The sequence below is a fragment of the Staurois parvus genome, unplaced genomic scaffold, assembly GCF_062004578.1.
Source record: "Staurois parvus isolate SC_StPar_1 unplaced genomic scaffold, SC_StPar_1.0 ptg001462l, whole genome shotgun sequence".
Lineage (NCBI taxonomy): Eukaryota > Metazoa > Chordata > Amphibia > Anura > Ranidae > Staurois > Staurois parvus.
In genome coordinates, this window is record NW_028319258.1 from 271999 (window position 1) to 292043 (window position 20045).

Here is a 20045-nt window from a genome sequence, read left to right on the forward strand (position 1 = left end):
TTGCTAAGTATATTGTTGTGTAAACAAAGCAAAATATGCATAAGGCCATCCATAGATAACTTCAGGCGGAAGGAAAGAAAATCTCTGGAACATAGTCAGTGTTGATGGGGGAATGCCTCCTGCAGTGCTATTGTATTCTGCTGGCGGGGGGATGGGGTTGCAGGGAGTGGCCAGCAGAATACAATGGTTATTAATAGCAGGTATAGATTCTAGCAGTAATTGCATGTACAGGCTGGTTGTACCCAAGTCAACTGATGGATCAACTTGGGTACAATCGGCTTGCCCATACATGGATCAAAATTCTACCTGTCCCTGCTGAATCGGCCAAAATTCGATCCATGTATGGCTGGCTTAAGACATTGCAAAGAATCAGCATTATGGGCAATGATCTCCATTCATTAGTATTCCTGGCCATGATAAATGATCAGCCCACCATGTAGAGGAGGCTATGGAAGACATTGCATCATATAGAGAGAAGGGCATCCAATAGCGTGAATTGTTCTAGGGGCTGATTATCGCTCTAATAAGAAATGGTATGCAGACCACAATTCAAGAAAAAGCCTAAGAACCAAGACATTTTACTTTCTCTTTCTGACCTAGTGACACCCAGGGCACCACAGTGAGCTGAACTTCCTGTTTTCTCTCTTCAAAGTAAATTTTTCTTATATTATGTTAGAGAAACCATTAGGCTTTTACGAGCCTCCAGTGGATTTTCAAAAAGAATATATGGAAATATAAAAGAAAAAAATGTAAAATGTTTATATATAATACTCTATAGTACTATAGTATCTAACACCCGTCTTGTTTTTTCCTTCTTTCTGCAGGGTTTCTGCAGGGTTTATGTTCCATGCAACTGTCTGAATATGTGGCTCATCTTGATTCTTCTTAGCTTTGCCACTTCTGCCTCCTGCCAATATAAGCCCCAGCTCTCCTTCGCTTGCCGGATTGCCAAGACACCAGAATGCAATAAAGTCCATTTTGTCCCTGGTTACCATGTTCTTGGTCAAGGCTTTGACATTGTGACCATGAAGCAAACAAGGGCTCAACTGCTAGATCTCCAGAAGTTGTCTAGAAAGGATGACACTTGCATTGTCTGTTACAACCCCTATGTAACCAAGCATTGGCAGAAACTGCCCCTTGTGATGGTGGACTGGAGGCCCCAGTCATACTGTTCTAGGAAGATCAGCAGTGAGATCTCCAGATCTTTTACATCCCTGGCTGAGGGAGCTGCATCTGAGGTGAAGAATGACTGGGAAGCTGGTCTGGAGCTCCGTCACCAAGGGGTGGACGCCAAGCTAATAATGGCTGGAACCCAGTCCGACATGGCACAGTTTGGAAGGAGTAAGACCAGCACAGACCGTTATACCTTCATCAAGCACCAGCTGAATTGTGTCTATTATAGGTACATCATCTAAAAAACCATATTGCATCATTTTAAAATCTGTAAAGCTCAAAAGTTCCAAGAGTTCCTAAAAGTGAGAGCATAGATGCCTTACAATATAAAGAAAATAGTGCTCACTGTGCTTACAAATATCTAATACTTATATTTATTTTAGCACCCCAAAGTACTTGTAAAGAGGTTTCAACACGCATATTTCATCATGAGAAGTAGGGAAAAGTTTCAGGTTCAGGTTGACCATCAGTTCGCCCCAAACCCAGGCAGTTTGCAGTTCTGTAAATGGTTGAACAAGTTGGCCAGATCTGGAGAGTTCATCCATGTGCCCAATCCTCTGGCTAATGCAGCCAGAAGTTTGCCATTTATTGGTGGTACCACTACCTCTAAATGAAAGATTCCTGTGGGCTGGTTTCAAATTGTAAACAAGCCAATGGGGATCCCAAGTGATATCATTGACCCAATATGGTCCTGACATTATGTCACCCAAGTTCCCCCAGCACTGTTGTTTACATTCCAGCAGTGCCAGTGAACTGTCACTTGCAAACGGGAGTAGTGGCAGGGTAGCACCAGATTTACATCATGGAACTTTTTTGGGGGTGGGCGGATTTTCTTAGTAAACGACTTTTTGCATGGTGTCTGTGTTTTTCTGTACTTCTTTATTTAAATGAACAACAAGGAGTTATGGGTACAAGGTGTCTTGATAGAGGAGAGGCATGGTCGCCCCCCCCTGCCTTGTCAGGTACCATCCAAATGTTGAGAGCATAAGGCCTGGTATAATTCAGAAGAGGGAGAAACCCACATTCACTCTCCCCCTCTTGATTGGCCAGCCAGGGTGCATGCCTAGATAAAGGTGTGGTATTGATTCTGATGGGGACACCTAGCCTTTTGGTTTTATTGTTTTTTTTTCCTTAAATGGTGTGCTGGCCCTTTAAGAGAAAAAAATGGCCCATTTTGATGAGGTAAAGGCCTCATCCCTACATCCTGTCCCCAAAACAGTATCTAGAAATCTTCAGGGAGGGACTTTTCATAACCTGGAACCTCCATTTAGACTAATTGGGTCCCCAGAACCCTCCTTGTTACACATTCACATTCACATGTAATTGTAAATAAAAACACAGACGCCAAGAAAAAGTCCTTTATTAACCCCCCCCCCTCAAAAAAAAAAAAAAAAAAGAAGAAGAAGAAAAATAAGAAACCACAATGTAAATGCAATATCACTCCCGTCATCTAGCAATGTGGATCCAGCGTCAATCAGGATGAGGATCACCCAACGTTCCATCGCCACAACAATCTGCTGACACAAGAATGTTTTCTCAGCACAATTCCCATTGCAAATGACAGAACCCTCTCTGTCTGCTGAATGGCAACAGGGAACCTTGATAACATCATGTTCACCTTTAGGCGCACCCTGAAAACACATCTCTTCAGGGAAGCCTACCCCACCCTCACCTAACAACCGATCTCCTCCACTCCTCCTACCACTCCATCCCCCACAGCCACTTCCTCCTGTACCACTATCCCCTCCCTCCTAGATTGTAAGCTCCAAAGAGCAGGGCCCTCGAACCCCTCGTGTTTTGTTTTGTTACTGTATTGTCTCATGTACTGTCCCCCCCACTAATGTACAGCGCTGAGCAAACCTTTTGGTGCTATATAAATCCTGTATAATAATAATAATAATGTACGTCATGCACAGATATGACCAAATATGGTCAAATATGGTCAATGGCGTCACCTTGGAACCCCATCAGCTTTATTTACAAACAGGACAAAGCCGGCGAGGAACTGTCATTTAGTCATAAGGTTTTTTCTTTATGTCGCTTTTAAAGCAGTACATCCTCCAGTGGCACAACTCCATGTGCAGGATTAAGGCATCCCCCAAGAATGCTATTTAATTACTTTGCGTATTTTTTAAACTTGTTTTGCATTGGTTATCTCCCATGGCAGTGCCCAGCTACCCATGTCCTTTTTCGGCAGACATCTAGGAAAACAAACCCTGCTTTTAAATCACACGTCTAATTGTTATTTTGTTACTTTGCATTGCTGTGAAGTCAATTGTTAGGTACTCTTTTTGTTGGATGTAATCTTCACACTTTAGGTAGACAACCTAATTCACAATTGAAAATCACATGAGTGAGGGGTTCTATCTACTACGCCATTTGTAATTTAGGTCATTTTTCTAAGCCAGACAATACAGCACAGATGGGTCTGGACCTTTCTTTTGTTTAATAAACTTTAAAGCATAATCAAGCCTAAAGCAAAATTTTGATATATGTCCGTTTGCCAATTCATAAATATGGTGGCTCTATTTCATCTGGTGATTCGGGTAACTGCGATCCTCTGCACATTTTGTAGCACCCTGCCCTAGTTAGGCTAAATTTAGTTTCTTACTCTACTACACTTGGTGGAGCAGTGATCTGTTTTTTTTTTTGTCTGTTCAGATTTGCCTAAACTCGGTGGTTGATTACTCCTGCCTGCTTCTGGAAGAAGCTTCTAGAACAGCAATGGGCAAACTACGGCCCGCGGGCCGTATACGGCCCAGCGGACCTTTTAATCCGGCCCGCGGAGCGTGATAAAAAAAACACAGCCAGGGCAGGCAAACATTGGCTGTCAGGATGTGTGTAGGCGGGGCAGCGTGACGACCGTGAGGGGAGCTAGGCTCCTCTCACAGTCTGCCCTGAAGACCGGAACGGCGCGGGAACACGGCGAGAGGAATACGCGGAGCAAAGGTAAGTGAATTGACACAGGGGGGACTTGGCTTACTACTTGGGGGGGAATAGTACTGTGGGGGATGAAATACTATATGAGGGATGAATTAATATGGGGGATGAATTACTATATGGGGGATGAATTACTATAGGGGGGATGAATTACTATGGGGGATGAATTACTATATGGGGGATGAATTACTATAGGGGGGATGAATTACTATGGGGGATGAATTACTATATGGGGGATGAATTACTATATGGAGGATTAATTACTATGGGGGATGAATTAGTATGGGGGATGAATTACTATATGGGGGATTAATTACTATGGGGGATGAATTACTATGGGGGATGAATTACTATATGGGGGATTAATTACTATGGGGGATGAATTACTATGGGGGATGAATTACTATATGAGGGATGAATTAATATGGGGAATTAATTACTATATGGGGGATGAATTACTATGGGGGATGAATTACTATATGGGGGATGAATTACTATGGGGGATGAATTACTATATGGGGGATGAATTACTATGGGGGATGAATTACTATATGGGGGATTAATTACTATGGGGGATGAATTACTATGGGGGATGAATTACTATATGGGGGATGAATTACTATATGGGGGATGAATTACTATGGGGGATGAATTACTGTGGGGGATGAAATACTATGGGGGATGAATTACTATATGGGGGAGTAATTACTATGGGGGATGAATTACTATGGGGGATTAATTACTATAGGGGGGATGAATTACTATGGGGGATGAATTACTATGGGGGATGAATTACTATATGGGGGATGAATTACTATATGGGGGATGAATTACTATCTACTCTTGGTCCGGCCCCCGGGTCCAATATATGAACCCATTGCGGCCCTCAAGTCAAAAAGTTTGCCCACTCCTGTTCTAGAACATAGGGCAGAAGGATCAACCACTGAGTTATAAATATTTATCAACTAAATTCTCCCATACATGGGCCTGCTGGACCCACTTTCAAACCACTCCTACATACCGATCCCTCATGCACCAAACTATCTGATTTAACTTAGCCCTGCCGCTGGTGATACTCCTTTTACCCTTACTGATATGGATGGCAACGTTCTCCCTTCAATGCTCTACACCCAATTGCTCGACTCGTCAGGTGACGTAACGGGTAGATACGCCAGTAGGAGGGGCTGTACGACGTATCGTAGTGACGTCATATCCGGCGGGCGCCATCTTGGTGCACCTGAAACAGTATGCAGTACACCCATAGTGTGGGGAAAATGCCAGATTGTACTTGTTACATGTGAGTAAGCATTTCTTATATTGAAGGATTTTATTAAATGATTTTACACTATGTTGGATCTCTTTGCTTTACTGGGAATGTCCATGGAGTAATACTCGTCCGAGTATTAGGAGACAGATCTGGATATTCACTCACCAGAGGAGGGAAGAGCTCTACCACCCCAGCTAAGAAGGATTTAATCCTTCTGGAGGATCACTAGGAGGCATATCTAGCTCATTGGTCCTGAGGGGCCTGGGCAGGAAGGTGAGGGGGCACCCCTGGTAATGTGGATACACACAGTTTGAAGCACCTGCATGAAGAGTTTTAGAGTGTGCTGTGTTTCACCTATAGGACACTTATATATTGGATATCTACTTATGTGGGACTGTATATGCTATAAGGACTAACCCCTTGTTATACGTGAGGGTTTGCAAGGGGCAGTGTATTGATTGTCCTATTCTCTTTGTATTTTCCATTTAAGTTTTATGTATATTTATTGATAGCGCTGCACTACTATTTGTTATCATCTACTTATGACCTATTGTATTGACGATGACACAAATTCCGCAGGTTACCACCTTACTTTATCCTTTCCCAGTGCCCCCCCCCCCCTTTTTTTTTCTCTCTTTCTCGCTCCCATCTTTTCTTCTCTTTTCTTCCTTTTCTTACATGCTTCTATATATTTCACTTATTCATTACAGGAACATTTGGCATGTTGATAGCATACCTCCCTTATTTTTATTAGCGGCCCTCACGACAATCCACACCTGCACTCAGATACCTCTATCGTCTTACGATTGTAGCAATACCTTTTACATATTCTCCGAATCTACCCTCCCTTCCTTTACAGATCTACACATCGAGATTTATTTGGAGGAGGTATGGCGCCACAATCCTCCATATGGCTTTATAACAATGCCTGAGTATTACAAGCCTATCCCTGTCACGGCCTAGTATATTAATACTATCCAAATTCTTGCATTTCATTCCATTCTTTCATGTTTCATGTTTCATGTTTAATGCATTGTCAACTGTCTGGTACCCGCTTCATATGCGTATTATCTGTACCATTCTGTATTTCATTAATAAACATTTATGGAATAAAAAAATAAATATTTATCATACTTCAACCAATCCCAAAAGGTGACTGAAGGAGGTGATAAATGCTTGTGATGCCTGCTCAAAATGTTCTTCTTTTCCAGGGGCTGCTGCCTCTGGGATGCAGCCAGTATACTGGAGTTGCTGTTGAGGCTTCAGCATGTGCTGGACTGAGGGTCCAGAAGAGATTTAACTAAAGACATTGGCTGGAGGGCATCACCTGGGAACATTGGTCTGGAGGAGAATCTTTTTTCTCTTTTAATGAAGACTGTTGCTTTGAGACTGGGGGGGGGCAGCAGTTGTCCTAGGACAGTGGTCGGCAAGCCGCGGCTCGTGAGCCACATGCGGCTCTTTACAAACTTAAATGCGGCTCTTCTGTGTGCCGGGCGCCCGCTCCCCTCCCTCCTCTCGGGTGGCCACCCCCCTCCCTCCTCTCGGGCGGCCGCCCCAAAAGTCAGGACTCTGCAGCTGTCAGGATGTAGGCGGGGCAGCCAGGATGTAGGCGGGGCAGCGTGACGAGCTCCTCTCCTCTCACAGTCCGCCCTGAAGACCAGAACGGCAGGGGAACACGGCGAGAAGAACGCGCGGAGCAAAGGTAAGTGAATTGACTCAGGGGGGACTTGGGGACTTAATATGGGGGATGAATTAATATGGGGAATGAATTACTATAGGGGGGATGAATTACTATATGGGGGATGAATTACTATAGGGGGGATGAATTACTATGGGGGATGAATTACTATATGGGGGATGAATTACTATGGGGGATGAATTACTATGGGGGATGAACTACTATATGGGGGATGAATTACTATGGGGGATGAATTACTATATGGGGGATGAATTACTATATGGGGGATGAATTACTATGGGGGATGTATATTTCTATATCCCAACACTTAAACCTATAATATCCCAGAAAAGTGATCTACCTTCACCCTTGAAGGCCAGCTTAACAATATATATGTGACTTTTCTATGAGCAAATACATCAAATCAAATGAAATAAAACCCAAAAAATTTTTTTTATAAAAATTATAAAATTATGTCCAAAGTCCCACCGTGTCCAAAATAAAATCAAATCAAAAATCCCAACCAAAAAATCCTCGCAAGTGTAACACAAAAACTTTAAACCTTTTCTTCTTCTTTCATCACAAAAACCTTCTTAATACCCGCAAATCCTGATATTCGTGTACCTCAAAAAGGAAAAAAACTCGACATAGAGTCATACCTTAAATAATAAAACACACGTGCCACTCACTGTGCAGCATGCAAAATCAATGTGTATACTCAAACCAAGTGTCAAAACACATACAAATAAGTGAAATGACAATATGAGTGAAAGCACATTCACATAGGATATGCAATGCAATGTGTGAAACCACTCCACAAATAATACTGCCAGTGTATAACACAACACCCTATATATAAAAAGGTGATAACCAAAACCCAGATCACCACTCTCCAACTCTAATATGGATGGGTAATTACCCTATAGCAGAAACAGCAGGGCAGATTAACCACTCTGGGTTACACTCTCCTCTCACCGATTTTCTCCAAAGATTAGGGTCACTTCCTCCACTTTCCTCCAGAAAACCAGTCACAAATATAAAAGATATTCTTCTTTATTGATAACTCACATAACAATTTCCGTGGTAACAGCTCCTCCTCACAAGCAGTGTCCACATGGACAGGTTCAGGGAAACATAAACCGCATGTTCCCACTTCCAAGATGGCCGCGATCGCACTTCCGGTCAACGTCGATGCGTATGACGTCACGTGTCCCTGACGCGTTTCGTCACTTCCTTTGACTTTTTCAGAAGGGTAAGGACGTCTGCGCATCGACTCCTTATGTACCGCCCTTCCTACATTAACGGCACCACTCAACGCCATCTTGGAAGCTGGAAAACACTGCCCACACCTGACTGCATTGTATCTAATACAAAAATTCAACTGCCACCTATACATAACTAAAACCTTATACCTCTATAAGGTAAGACACCACATATAAGGTACAAATACAGTGTACATTAAATATAATACCAGGACCAATTACATTACCATTCTTGTCTCGATACATAAATACAAGTGTAAACTCCATAGGACCACACACATGTATATATCCAGAAAAACATCAAGATCACACAAATAAGATATATAAATATATCAAGATATGATGTCAAGATAAACATATTTATAATTATTAAAGAACATATCTATTTCATTTTAAACGTATGCAACTAAAACACATACTAAAAGCTCCCTCTACTGGTCAAAATTAAAAGGCATTTCTATAATTTCTAGACTTCCGCCCTATATTATTACTCATCCCCAATACGCTTATTCTAATACCTGGAAATCCATATATCGATATTAATATTTACCCCTATCCTGCACCCGTAATTCAAGACACATAATCTAACACCTGAAAATTATTTAATATTTCTTTTTGTGCTAATACATAAGATAATATATAATCAAAACATTAAAATGAATAATTAAAATTTTTTAAAAATTTCAAATATCCTACAATTATTATTAGCAATTATTTCATTTAAAATTATATTACCTCAATGGTTCCACCCGTTAATTTCATGAATCCATCTAAACTTCTCTCATACATATGGGATATTTTACAAACAATATCCTATAATATGAATATAAATAACATATTAATTCTAAAATATAAGTAAAATATCTACTAAAATATATACTATTAAAAATCCGCAATAAAACAGTTCAAATCTAGTTCAATATTTAAACCATTCGGTTTTAAAGTATTTAATTTAAAAATCCAATATGTTTCATTTTGCGATATACTCTTTACCTTGTTATTACCTCTCCAATGGGAATCAACCATGTCAATACAACAAAACTTAATTGCACTAGGATCTGAGTTATGGTATTCTTTAAAGTGACAGGAGACACTATGGTCCTTCTTACCTTTTAGGATATTGGTCACATGTTCTTTTAATCTAGTACCCAACTTCCTTTTTGTTCTCCCTACATATTGTAATGGGCAGGGACATTCTAAAACATAGGTCACATATTTAGTATCGCATGTAATAAATTTTTTTATATTAAATTCTTCTCCTGTATAAACTGATTTATGAGTCTCGAATATTTGAAAAGTCTTGCGAGCCAGAAGGCAGACAAAAATTCCTTATTTTATACTCTCTAATGTTGGATCGCAAACCTCTAGCACATAACTACCAATGTGATAAAATGCAAAATAAAAATATATTGAGTGTTGCGCTCTCAAACCTTCAATCAATACATGATTATTTAAATCATTTAATTGTAAAAATTACAATAATTAAGAATGATGTGTGTGAATAAACATAAATTGTAATAATCTTATACTCTGAATCTTCTGAATCAACTCAGATAAACCATGTGCATGGAACAGTGATGAACAAACAAATATAAAATAAAATAAAAATAAATATAAAAAAATGTCCCAAAAAGTGACTTAGTGCTGAAAAATTTGAAATCCCCCTGATGAAGCCACGTGACCAGTGGCGTAACGCGTAGGGGTGGGACTGTTAACGTCACTCGGAGGGAGTCAGTCCGTTCGCCGGACCACGAGTACACAGCTCCGGCAGTAAGCGGCAGTCTGGGATCGTATTTGTACTACCACTATCCGCACACATGTGAGCGCCATACCCTAAAGTAAATAAAAGTCAATCTTTTAAAACGATAAAGCACCATGTCGAGATCTTTTTTGTATGTGGAGAACCGCATGGAGATGAAAACATAGAGGAATAGCACCCTCTGGAGAGGAGATTCATTCCATAGCATATGCCGTATACCATGGATATCTTATAACAGGAGTTCCAAACAAGCAGGTTCCAAAGGAGGTGAACCGCAAGCTTATATAGCCTAATTGCAGGCTTCCTATGAGGTGAGCGCATATCTTCACTTGAGGGAGGATTCACAAGCAGTCACCGATTTATAATTATTGAAGATTTTTCAGCACTAAGTCACTTTTTGGGACATTTTTTTATATTTATTTTTATTTTATTTTATATTTGTTTGTTCATCACTGTTCCATGCACATGGTTTATCTGAGTTGATTCAGAAGATTCAGAGTATAAGATTATTACAATTTATGTTTATTCACACACATCATTCTTAATTATTGTAATTTTTACAATTAAATGATTTAAATAATCATGTATTGATTGAAGGTTTGAGAGCGCAACACTCAATATATTTTTATTTTGCATTTTATCACATTGGTAGTTATGTGCTAGAGGTTTGCGATCCAACATTAGAGAGTATAAAATAAGGAATTTTTGTCTGCCTTCTGGCTCGCAAGACTTTTCAAATATTCGAGACTCATAAATCAGTTTATACAGGAGAAGAATTTAATATAAAAAAATTTATTACATGCGATACTAAATATGTGACCTATGTTTTAGAATGTCCCTGCCCATTACAATATGTAGGGAGAACAAAAAGGAAGTTGGGTACTAGATTAAAAGAACATGTGACCAATATCCTAAAAGGTAAGAAGGACCATAGTGTCTCCTGTCACTTTAAAGAATACCATAACTCAGATCCTAGTGCAATTAAGTTTTGTTGTATTGACATGGTTGATTCCCATTGGAGAGGTAATAACAAGGTAAAGAGTATATCGCAAAATGAAACATATTGGATTTTTAAATTAAATACTTTAAAACCGAATGGTTTAAATATTGAACTAGATTTGAACTGTTTTATTGCGGATTTTTAATAGTATATATTTTAGTAGATATTTTACTTATATTTTAGAATTAATATGTTATTTATATTCATATTATAGGATATTGTTTGTAAAATATCCCATATGTATGAGAGAAGTTTAGATGGATTCATGAAATTAACGGGTGGAACCATTGAGGTAATATAATTTTAAATGAAATAATTGCTAATAATAATTGTAGGATATTTGAAATTTTTAAAAAATTTTAATTATTCATTTTAATGTTTTGATTATATATTATCTTATGTATTAGCACAAAAAGAAATATTAAATAATTTTCAGGTGTTAGATTATGTGTCTTGAATTACGGGTGCAGGATAGGGGTAAATATTAATATCGATATATGGATTTCCAGGTATTAGAATAAGCGTATTGGGGATGAGTAATAATATAGGGCGGAAGTCTAGAAATTATAGAAATGCCTTTTAATTTTGACCAGTAGAGGGAGCTTTTAGTATGTGTTTTAGTTGCATACGTTTAAAATGAAATAGATATGTTCTTTAATAATTATAAATATGTTTATCTTGACATCATATCTTGATATATTTATATATCTTATTTGTGTGATCTTGATGTTTTTCTGGATATATACATGTGTGTGGTCCTATGGAGTTTACACTTGTATTTATGTATCGAGACAAGAATGGTAATGTAATTGGTCCTGGTATTATATTTAATGTACACTGTGTTTGTACCTTATATGTGGTGTCTTACCTTATAGAGGTATAAGGTTTTAGTTATGTATAGGTGGCAGTTGAATTTTTGTATTAGATACAATGCAGTCAGGTGTGGGCAGTGTTTTCCAGCTTCCAAGATGGCGTTGAGTGGTGCCGTTAATGTAGGAAGGGCGGTACATAAAGAGTCGATGCGCAGACGTCCTTACCCTTCTGAAAAAGTCAAAGGAAGTGACGAAACGCGTCAGGGACACGTGACGTCATACGCATCGACGTTGACCGGAAGTGCGATCGCGGCCATCTTGGAAGTGGGAACATGCGGTTTATGTTTCCCTGAACCTGTCCATGTGGACACTGCTTGTGAGGAGGAGCTGTTACCACGGAAATTGTTTTGTGAGTTATCAATAAAGAAGAATATCTTTTATATTTGTGACTGGTTTTCTGGAGGAAAGTGGAGGAAGTGACCCTAATCTTTGGAGAAAATCGGTGAGAGGAGAGTGTAACCCAGAGTGGTTAATCTGCCCTGCTGTTTCTGCTATAGGGTAATTACCCATCCATATTAGAGTTGGAGAGTGATGATCTGGGTTTTGGTTATCACCTTTTTATATATAAGGGTGTTGTGTTATACACTGGCAGTATTATTTGTGGAGTGGTTTCACACATTGCATTGCATATCCTATGTGAATGTGCTTTCACTCATATTGTCATTTCACTTATTTGTATGTGTTTTGACACTTGGTTTGAGTATACACATTGATTTTGCATGCTGCACAGTGAGTGGCACGTGTGTTTTATTATTTAAGGTATGACTCTATGTCGAGTTTTTTTCCTTTTTGAGGTACACGAATATCAGGATTTGCGGGTATTAAGAAGGTTTTTGTGATGAAAGAAGAAGAAAAGGTTTAAAGTTTTTGTGTTACACTTGCGAGGATTTTTTGGTTGGGATTTTTGATTTGATTTTATTTTGGACACGGTGGGACTTTGGACATAATTTTATAATTTTTATAAAAAAATGTTTTTGGGTTTTATTTCATTTGATTTGATGTATTTGCTCATAGAAAAGTCACATATATATTACTATATGGGGGATGAATTACTATATGGGGGATGAATTACTATGGGGGATGAATTACTATATGGGGGATGAATTACTATGGGGGATGAATTACTATATGGGGGATGAATTACTATATGGGGGATGAATTACTATGGGGGATGAATTACTATATGGGGGATGAATTACTATATGGGGGATGAATTACTATGAGGGATGAATTACTATATGGGGGATGAATTACTATGAGGGATGAATTACTATATGGGGGATGAATTACTATGAGGGATGAATTACTATATGGGGGATGAATTACTATGGGGGATGAATTACTATATGGGGGATGAATTACTATGGGGGATGAATTACTATATGGGGGATGAATTACTATATGGGGGATGAATTACTATGGGGGATGAATTACTATATGGGGGATGAATTACTATGGGGGATGAATTACTATATGGGGGATGAATTACTATGGGGGATGAATTACTATATGGGGGATGAATTACTATGGGGGATGAATTACTATATGGGGGATGTATTTTCAGTTTTAAAAATGTGGCTCTCAAAATAAATTTCAATCGTGGTTTTGGCGAGATTTGGCTCAGTTGAAAAAAAAGGTTGCCCACCACTGTCCTAGGACATTGTGGCCTGGTTTTAGTACTCTAGAGTGTTCTAGAAGGCATTGAGTGCCAGAGGCTACTGGATGAACTAGATTTGCTCTTATAGAGATTTGGAATTACTGACTACTTCCTCTTACCTCCAGTCAAGGTTGTTTCAAAAGGATTTGTCCTCCTGTTGATTTCTGCTATAATTTTGCAGCATCCTAAATGCCGATATCCCCTCCTGTTCATGTTTCTGCAAATTAAATCCACAATTGTCTAGAGTGAGCCTGTGTTGTTGGTGTGCTTGGAACTGTATCTGTGGCAGGCAACCTCTGTACTAGTAAGGGAGACCTGGGCATGTTCTATGTGGGTGGGCGCTACATTGTAATCAGAAGCATGTCCTGCTCGCTCCCAATCATTGGTAGCTGATCATTAGCTGTTGGAGACAGCTCAGTCATAGTTCCTAGGGAGCCAGTGGTCCATGCCCCAGAACACCACAGCGACATATATATGCGGCAACTGTACCATTGACTGTGCTGGTACATACAGGTGAAACTCGAAAAATTAGAATATTGTGCAAAAGTTCATTTATTTCAGTAATGCAACTTAAAAGGTGAAACTAATATATGAGATACATGCAGGGATTACATGCAAAGCAAGATAGTTCAAACCGTGATTTGTCATCATTGTGATGATTATGGCTTACAGCTCATGAAAACCCCAAATCCACAATCAAAAAAATTAGAATATTGTGAAAAGGTGGAATATTCTCGGCTCAAAGTGTCCCACTCTAATCAGCTCATTCAGCCATAACACCTGCAAAGGGTTCCTGAGCCTTTAAATGGTCTCTCAGTCTGGTTCAGTAGGAATCACAATCATGGGAAAGACTGCTGACCTGACACCATCATGGACACCCTCCATAAGGAGGGAAAGCCTCAAAAGGTAATTGCTAAAGAAGGTGGATGTTCCCAAAGTGCTGTATCAAAGCACATTAATAGAAAGTTATGTGGAAGGGAAAAGTGTGGAAAAAAAGGTGCACAAGCAGCAGGGATGACCGCAACCTGGAGAGGATTGTCAGGAAAAGGCCATTTAAAAGTGTTGGGGACTTTCACAAGGAGTGGACTGAGGCTGGAGTCAGTGCATCAAGAGCCACCACACACAGACAGATCCTGGACATGGGCTTCAAATGTCATATTCCTCTTGTCAAGCCACTCCTGAACAACAAACAACGTCAAAAGTGTCTTACATGGGCTAAAGAAAAACAGACCTGGTTCGTTGCTCAGTGGTCCAAAGTCCTCTTTTCTGATGAGAGCAACTTTTGCATCTCATTTGGAAACCAAGGACCCCGAGTATGGAGGAAGAATGGAGAGGCCCAAGGACCCCGAGTATGGAGGAAGAATGGAGAGGCCCAAGGACCCCGAGTATGGAGGAAGAATAGAGAGGCCCAAGGACCGAGTATGGAGGAAGAATGGAGAGGCCCAAGGACCCCGAGTATGGAGGAAGAATGGAGAGGAACACACTGCAAGATGCTTGAAGTCCAGTGTGAAGTTTCCATAGTCAGTGTTGATTTGGGGAGCCATGTCATCTGCTGGTGTTGGTCCACTGTGCTTCATTAAGTCCAGGGTCAACGCAGCCGTCTGCCAGGAGATTTTGGAGCACTTCATGCTTCCTTCCACAGATGAGCTTTATGGGGATGCTGACTTCATTTTTCAGCAGGACTTGGCACCGCCCACACTGCCAAAAGCACCAAACCTTGGTTCAATGACCGCGGGATTACTGTGCTTGATTGGCCAGCAAACTCGCCTGACCTGAACCCCATAGAGAATCTATGGGGCATTGCCAAGAGAAAGGTGAGAGACATGAGACCGAACAATACAGAAGAGCTGAAGGCCGCTATCGAAGCATCCTGGTCTTCCATAACACCTCAGCAGTGCCACAGGCTGATAGCTTCCATGCCACGCCGCATTGAGGCAGTAATTGCTGCAAAAGGGGCCCAAACCAAGTACTGAGTACATATGCATGCTTCTACTTTTCAGAGGTCCGATATTGTTCTATGTACAATCCTTGTTTTATTGATAGCATGGAATATTCTCATTTTCTGAGATTGTGGATTTGGGGTTTTCATGAGCTGTAAGCCATAATCATCACAATGATGACAAATCACGGCTTGAACTATCTTGATTTGCATGTATGAGTCTATCTCATATATTAGTCTCACCTTTTAAGTTGCTGCACTGAAATAAATGAACTTTTGCACAATATTCTAATTTTTTCACCTGTATATGCAGTATGTGGTCATACAGGAGTAACAGGACAAGCTGTCAAGCAGAAGTGGCAGTTAGAGGGTTGGGACAAACCATTTACCACTGACAGGAGTACTTGCAATGGTCAGATATGTCATTTGTTCGTCAAGTCCATCTACTGCTAGTTCATCTATTACTAGCTTCCCCACAGCTTGACAATGCTGTAGTCCAAGGGTGGCTCTGTTACTCCTCCATAGTGGATCCACCCTAAGACAGGAAATGTGTTACAAAGCCAAGTTTTGGATTTTAAAGGTTTCAGCATGTTAGAGAAGGAACTACAGGAAGATGATAATAAGACAGATCAGCAATGCATTACCTAGATACTCTCTAGGATCTCCTAGTACCTATTGGAGCAACCATGACCATTTTGAATAAATGATGTGGCATCAAAATGGTTTTCTCCATACAAAGTACCAAGATGCTACATTAAAATGGTAAAAAAAAAAAGAGTTAATGTTTTTGAATCCTTCTAAATTTGTCCCTTTGCCAGCTTCCGTCTTTCACGCCTTCTTCTTCTGAGCGAAGATCTGAATCAAGCCTTGCAGTCTCTGCCACCAGTTTATGACGCCAGCACTCAAGCCCATTACAGAAATCTAATTAGCATCTATGGAACTCATTATATCAGCCAAGCAGATGTAGGGGGCCAAGTGCTAGTGGTCAACGCCATCAAGACGTGTGAAGTCTCCATGGATGGCATGACCATGGATGAGCTGAAGGATTGTCTTAACATCGAGGCTTCGGCTGCTGTTGCTGGAAAAGCTGAAGCAAGTGCCAAAGCTAGTGCCTGCAAGGAACTAAGCCAAAAATCCAACATGGGGGAGAGCTTCTACCAAACGTTTGGTGAGAAGAGTTGGGAGGTGAGTTGTATATATGTATAGATTTTCTTTGTATGTTTATGATGCATATTATTAGGACTGTTTTTATATTTTCCTGCCTTCTAAGCAAATTTCTTTTGACATCCATTTGCGCCTTAATCAACTGCCTAGGCTTAGTATCACACCAACAAGATAGGGCATCATAGATACACAAGATACTCCAAACCCGTAGGGAATGAATCAGAGTGTGCCAAGTCTACTTTAGTACATTTAGATCGACTAGAGTGGGATTCCTGTCTACTTATATTCCTAGCAGTTTAGGTCTAGGCATACAGAGCCAGAGTGGGGGAAATGTAAGTGTACAGTAGAATAGTCCACCAATGGAAACACACAGCCTGTAGAGGGGCAACAATACATTCCATTCCATTATGCTCAATCCGCAGATCTGATCCATTCGGCAGGGCTCGTCGGAGGGGGTGCCACCAAGTGTTACCGCACCGCGTGACACCTACCTTAGGGATGCCTCTGCTGTGTGCAAGCAGGAACATTTCCCAGTTTTCTTTGCTGCCTCATTGTCTCAGCTAACAGAACTGTGTGCAAACAGGAAATTCCTTTTTATGGACATACCGTATGGAGGATACAGAACAGGATATCTAAGGATGGGTCCAGAATCAACGTTGACAGCTGCTTCTCTCCTCCAGCTGCTTCTCTCCTACAGCTGTCTCTGTCTCCTCACCATCCTTCACATAATCAGTAGCATAGCCTCATCAATTTTCTGCATTACAGGATCCATAATGGACGCAGCACGAAAAAGAAAGACAGCTCCCGAACAACATAGTGCTCTCTCTGTTCTGAAAATGGCAACTAAATAACTGCACAGTGGGGGTTGATTTACTAAAACTGGAGAGTGGAAAATCTGGTGCAGCTCTTCATAGAAACCAATCACCTTCCAGGTTTTTAATTGAACAAGCTGAAGTTAGAAGCTGATTGGTTACTATGAAGAGCTGCACTCTCCAGTTTTAGTAAATCAACCCCAATGACTATTCAAAGATACATTGTGGGAAAGTGGGAGTTAAAAATAGCAGAGAGGCGTTTTCTTGCTAAAAACCACTAAAGCGGCAAAGTGGTAAAACATGATAATGAAAAAAAGCGGCAAAACGCTGCAAAACTCGTTTTTAATACGGCAGCACTACTGGCATCCAGGGTGTATGAGGCCTTGTAAGCAGTTACAGCAAACAGTTGCTTTGCTTTGAGATACAGGCTTTACATACAGTGTATCAATAAAAGGCGATCACTGTATACAGCCCTGTCAGTGTTAACCTCCCTAGAGGTCTGTTATGTCAGTATTTCTGTGCTCAAAGCGGTACATTTTTTTGCATGGAAATATGTCGGGTTTTTATTGTAGGCCTGTAATTTTTAGGAATAACTCTCTGAAATCTGTCCGAACAAGAGTCTAGTAAACATCCCGGGGATGATAAAACTTGAAACACGAAATCATAAATTATAATATAATAAATAATCATAAAAAATAATAATATAATAATAATAAATTTAATTCAATAATATAATCAAACCAAAAACACTGAAATGTGAAATATAGCGCCAAGTTCACACATCGCTGAGCTCAGTCGCAGAATCGTTTTCAGTGTCTGATGAGGAATTTCCCCCACGAATCATTATCACTCAATTCTGCAAGTGGTTCTGATTTACTATCGCTGTTCTCTAGCCGGTCTAAAACCGCGTCTGACCTAAAGGGACGCTTTTTGGACGTTTCTCAGTTTCCAGACAGAAAGAACAGTAAAAATGCAGGCAGGGCGCCGGACAAAGCACTCGGGACACAATGTATGTGAAATGGTTTGATACAGGAATGTTATACTATGTGATTTTAGTGTATTTAGTGAATGTCACGTTTTGATATTTTAAAATTTCTCGCCGGTTCCGTCCCCCGTACGTCCCGACGTCACAGGGAACGGAACCCGGAAGACGGATGCCAGCATCGGCCGGAGGACATTGCCGGTGACACTGCAGGGGGGACATCACGGGAGCGCAGGACAAGGTAAGTGATCGAGGGATCCCGGAGCAACGCTGCAGAGTATTCCCAAGTGTAGCTCGGGGGGGTTACCGCTTGTGGTGCTGAAACTTTACCCCGAGCTACACTCGGGAATACCTCCAGGGGGGTTAAATGGTTTGTATAATCCCTGCAACTGATACATCTGCAGGAGAGCTTGCTTCTTTGAAAAATAACAGACTTACTGGCCAGATCACCAGGTGGAAATAGAGGGGGGAAGCCTAAAAAGAAATCTAATGCAGCCATCACATCTAAGGATGGGTAAGCTGCAATTTAATATTTGCTTTTGGATTTCGTACCACTTTAATAAGCCTAGTCCTGCATATTGCTTCATTTTACTGATTTTTTTTCCGTCATTAATTCTAGGTAAGAGGAGGACACATGACATTTGAGCAGCTCACCTTTGACCTAAAGAATGGGAAAGGCACAGCCTCCTTCGATACCTGGATGGAGAGCCTAAAGACTAACCCTGATGTCGTAACCTACTCTCTGGCGCCCATCCACAACCTGGTTGGAATCATAGGACCTCAGAGAGAAAACCTACGGAAAGCCATCAGTGATTATATCCGGGAGACGGCGCTAAGTAAGAACTGCTCGTGCCCTTCGGATTCACACCAGAGCCCCGGTAGAGAGTGCAACTGCATTTGCCCAGCTAATCCAAGCAGAAATATAAACTGTTGCCCCTCCAAAAGGGGACTTGCCAAAGTGGTGGTCACTGTACAGCGTGCTTTTGACCTCTGGGGTGACTACGCTTCAAGCACTGATGCCTATGTCAAAATAAGTGTTGGAACAATTTCTCTTCAGACATACACCATATGGAACAATAATAATCCGACCTGGAATACACGGTTTGACCTCGAAATTGTGGAACTCAGTTTGCTGTCTAGCTTGAAGGTGGAGGTTTGGGATGAGGATAATAAGTATGATGACGACCTGCTTGGGGCATGTCAAAAACCAGTCACCAGTGGATTGAAGAACCATATTTGTTACTTTGTCCATGGGAGTGTGACTTTTACAGTGAGTGCACAATGCATCCCGCACCTGACTGGACCCTTCTGTAGGGACTATGCTGCTTCCGCCACGTAAACATGCCTTCTGTCAGCCAAGGGCATTTTGTGATTGAAAATGATAAGAACCAATCAAGGATCAAGTTGTCATTTACAGCATCAAAGGGATTTACGGAGCACCTAAACTGTTAGTTCATTGCAATGTGATTTTTTACACCTACAGCTTGGGTCCGGGTGTACTTTATTTATTTGCCTATAGATTTATTTGTGCATTATATAT

At 40.6% G+C, this 20045-nt stretch overlaps 1 protein-coding gene across 1 annotated transcript; it reads left to right on the plus strand.

The window, feature by feature from the left end:
* Positions 1 to 863: 863 nt before the first annotated feature.
* LOC149435834 (perforin-1-like) lies at positions 864 to 19844 on the plus strand. The gene is made up of 3 exons (XM_089662375.1): positions 864 to 1402; positions 16366 to 16732; positions 19125 to 19844. Exons 1-3 carry the CDS (start codon positions 864 to 866, stop codon positions 19842 to 19844), a joined length of 1626 nt encoding a protein of 541 aa, XP_089518501.1.
* Positions 19845 to 20045: the final 201 nt, after the last annotated feature.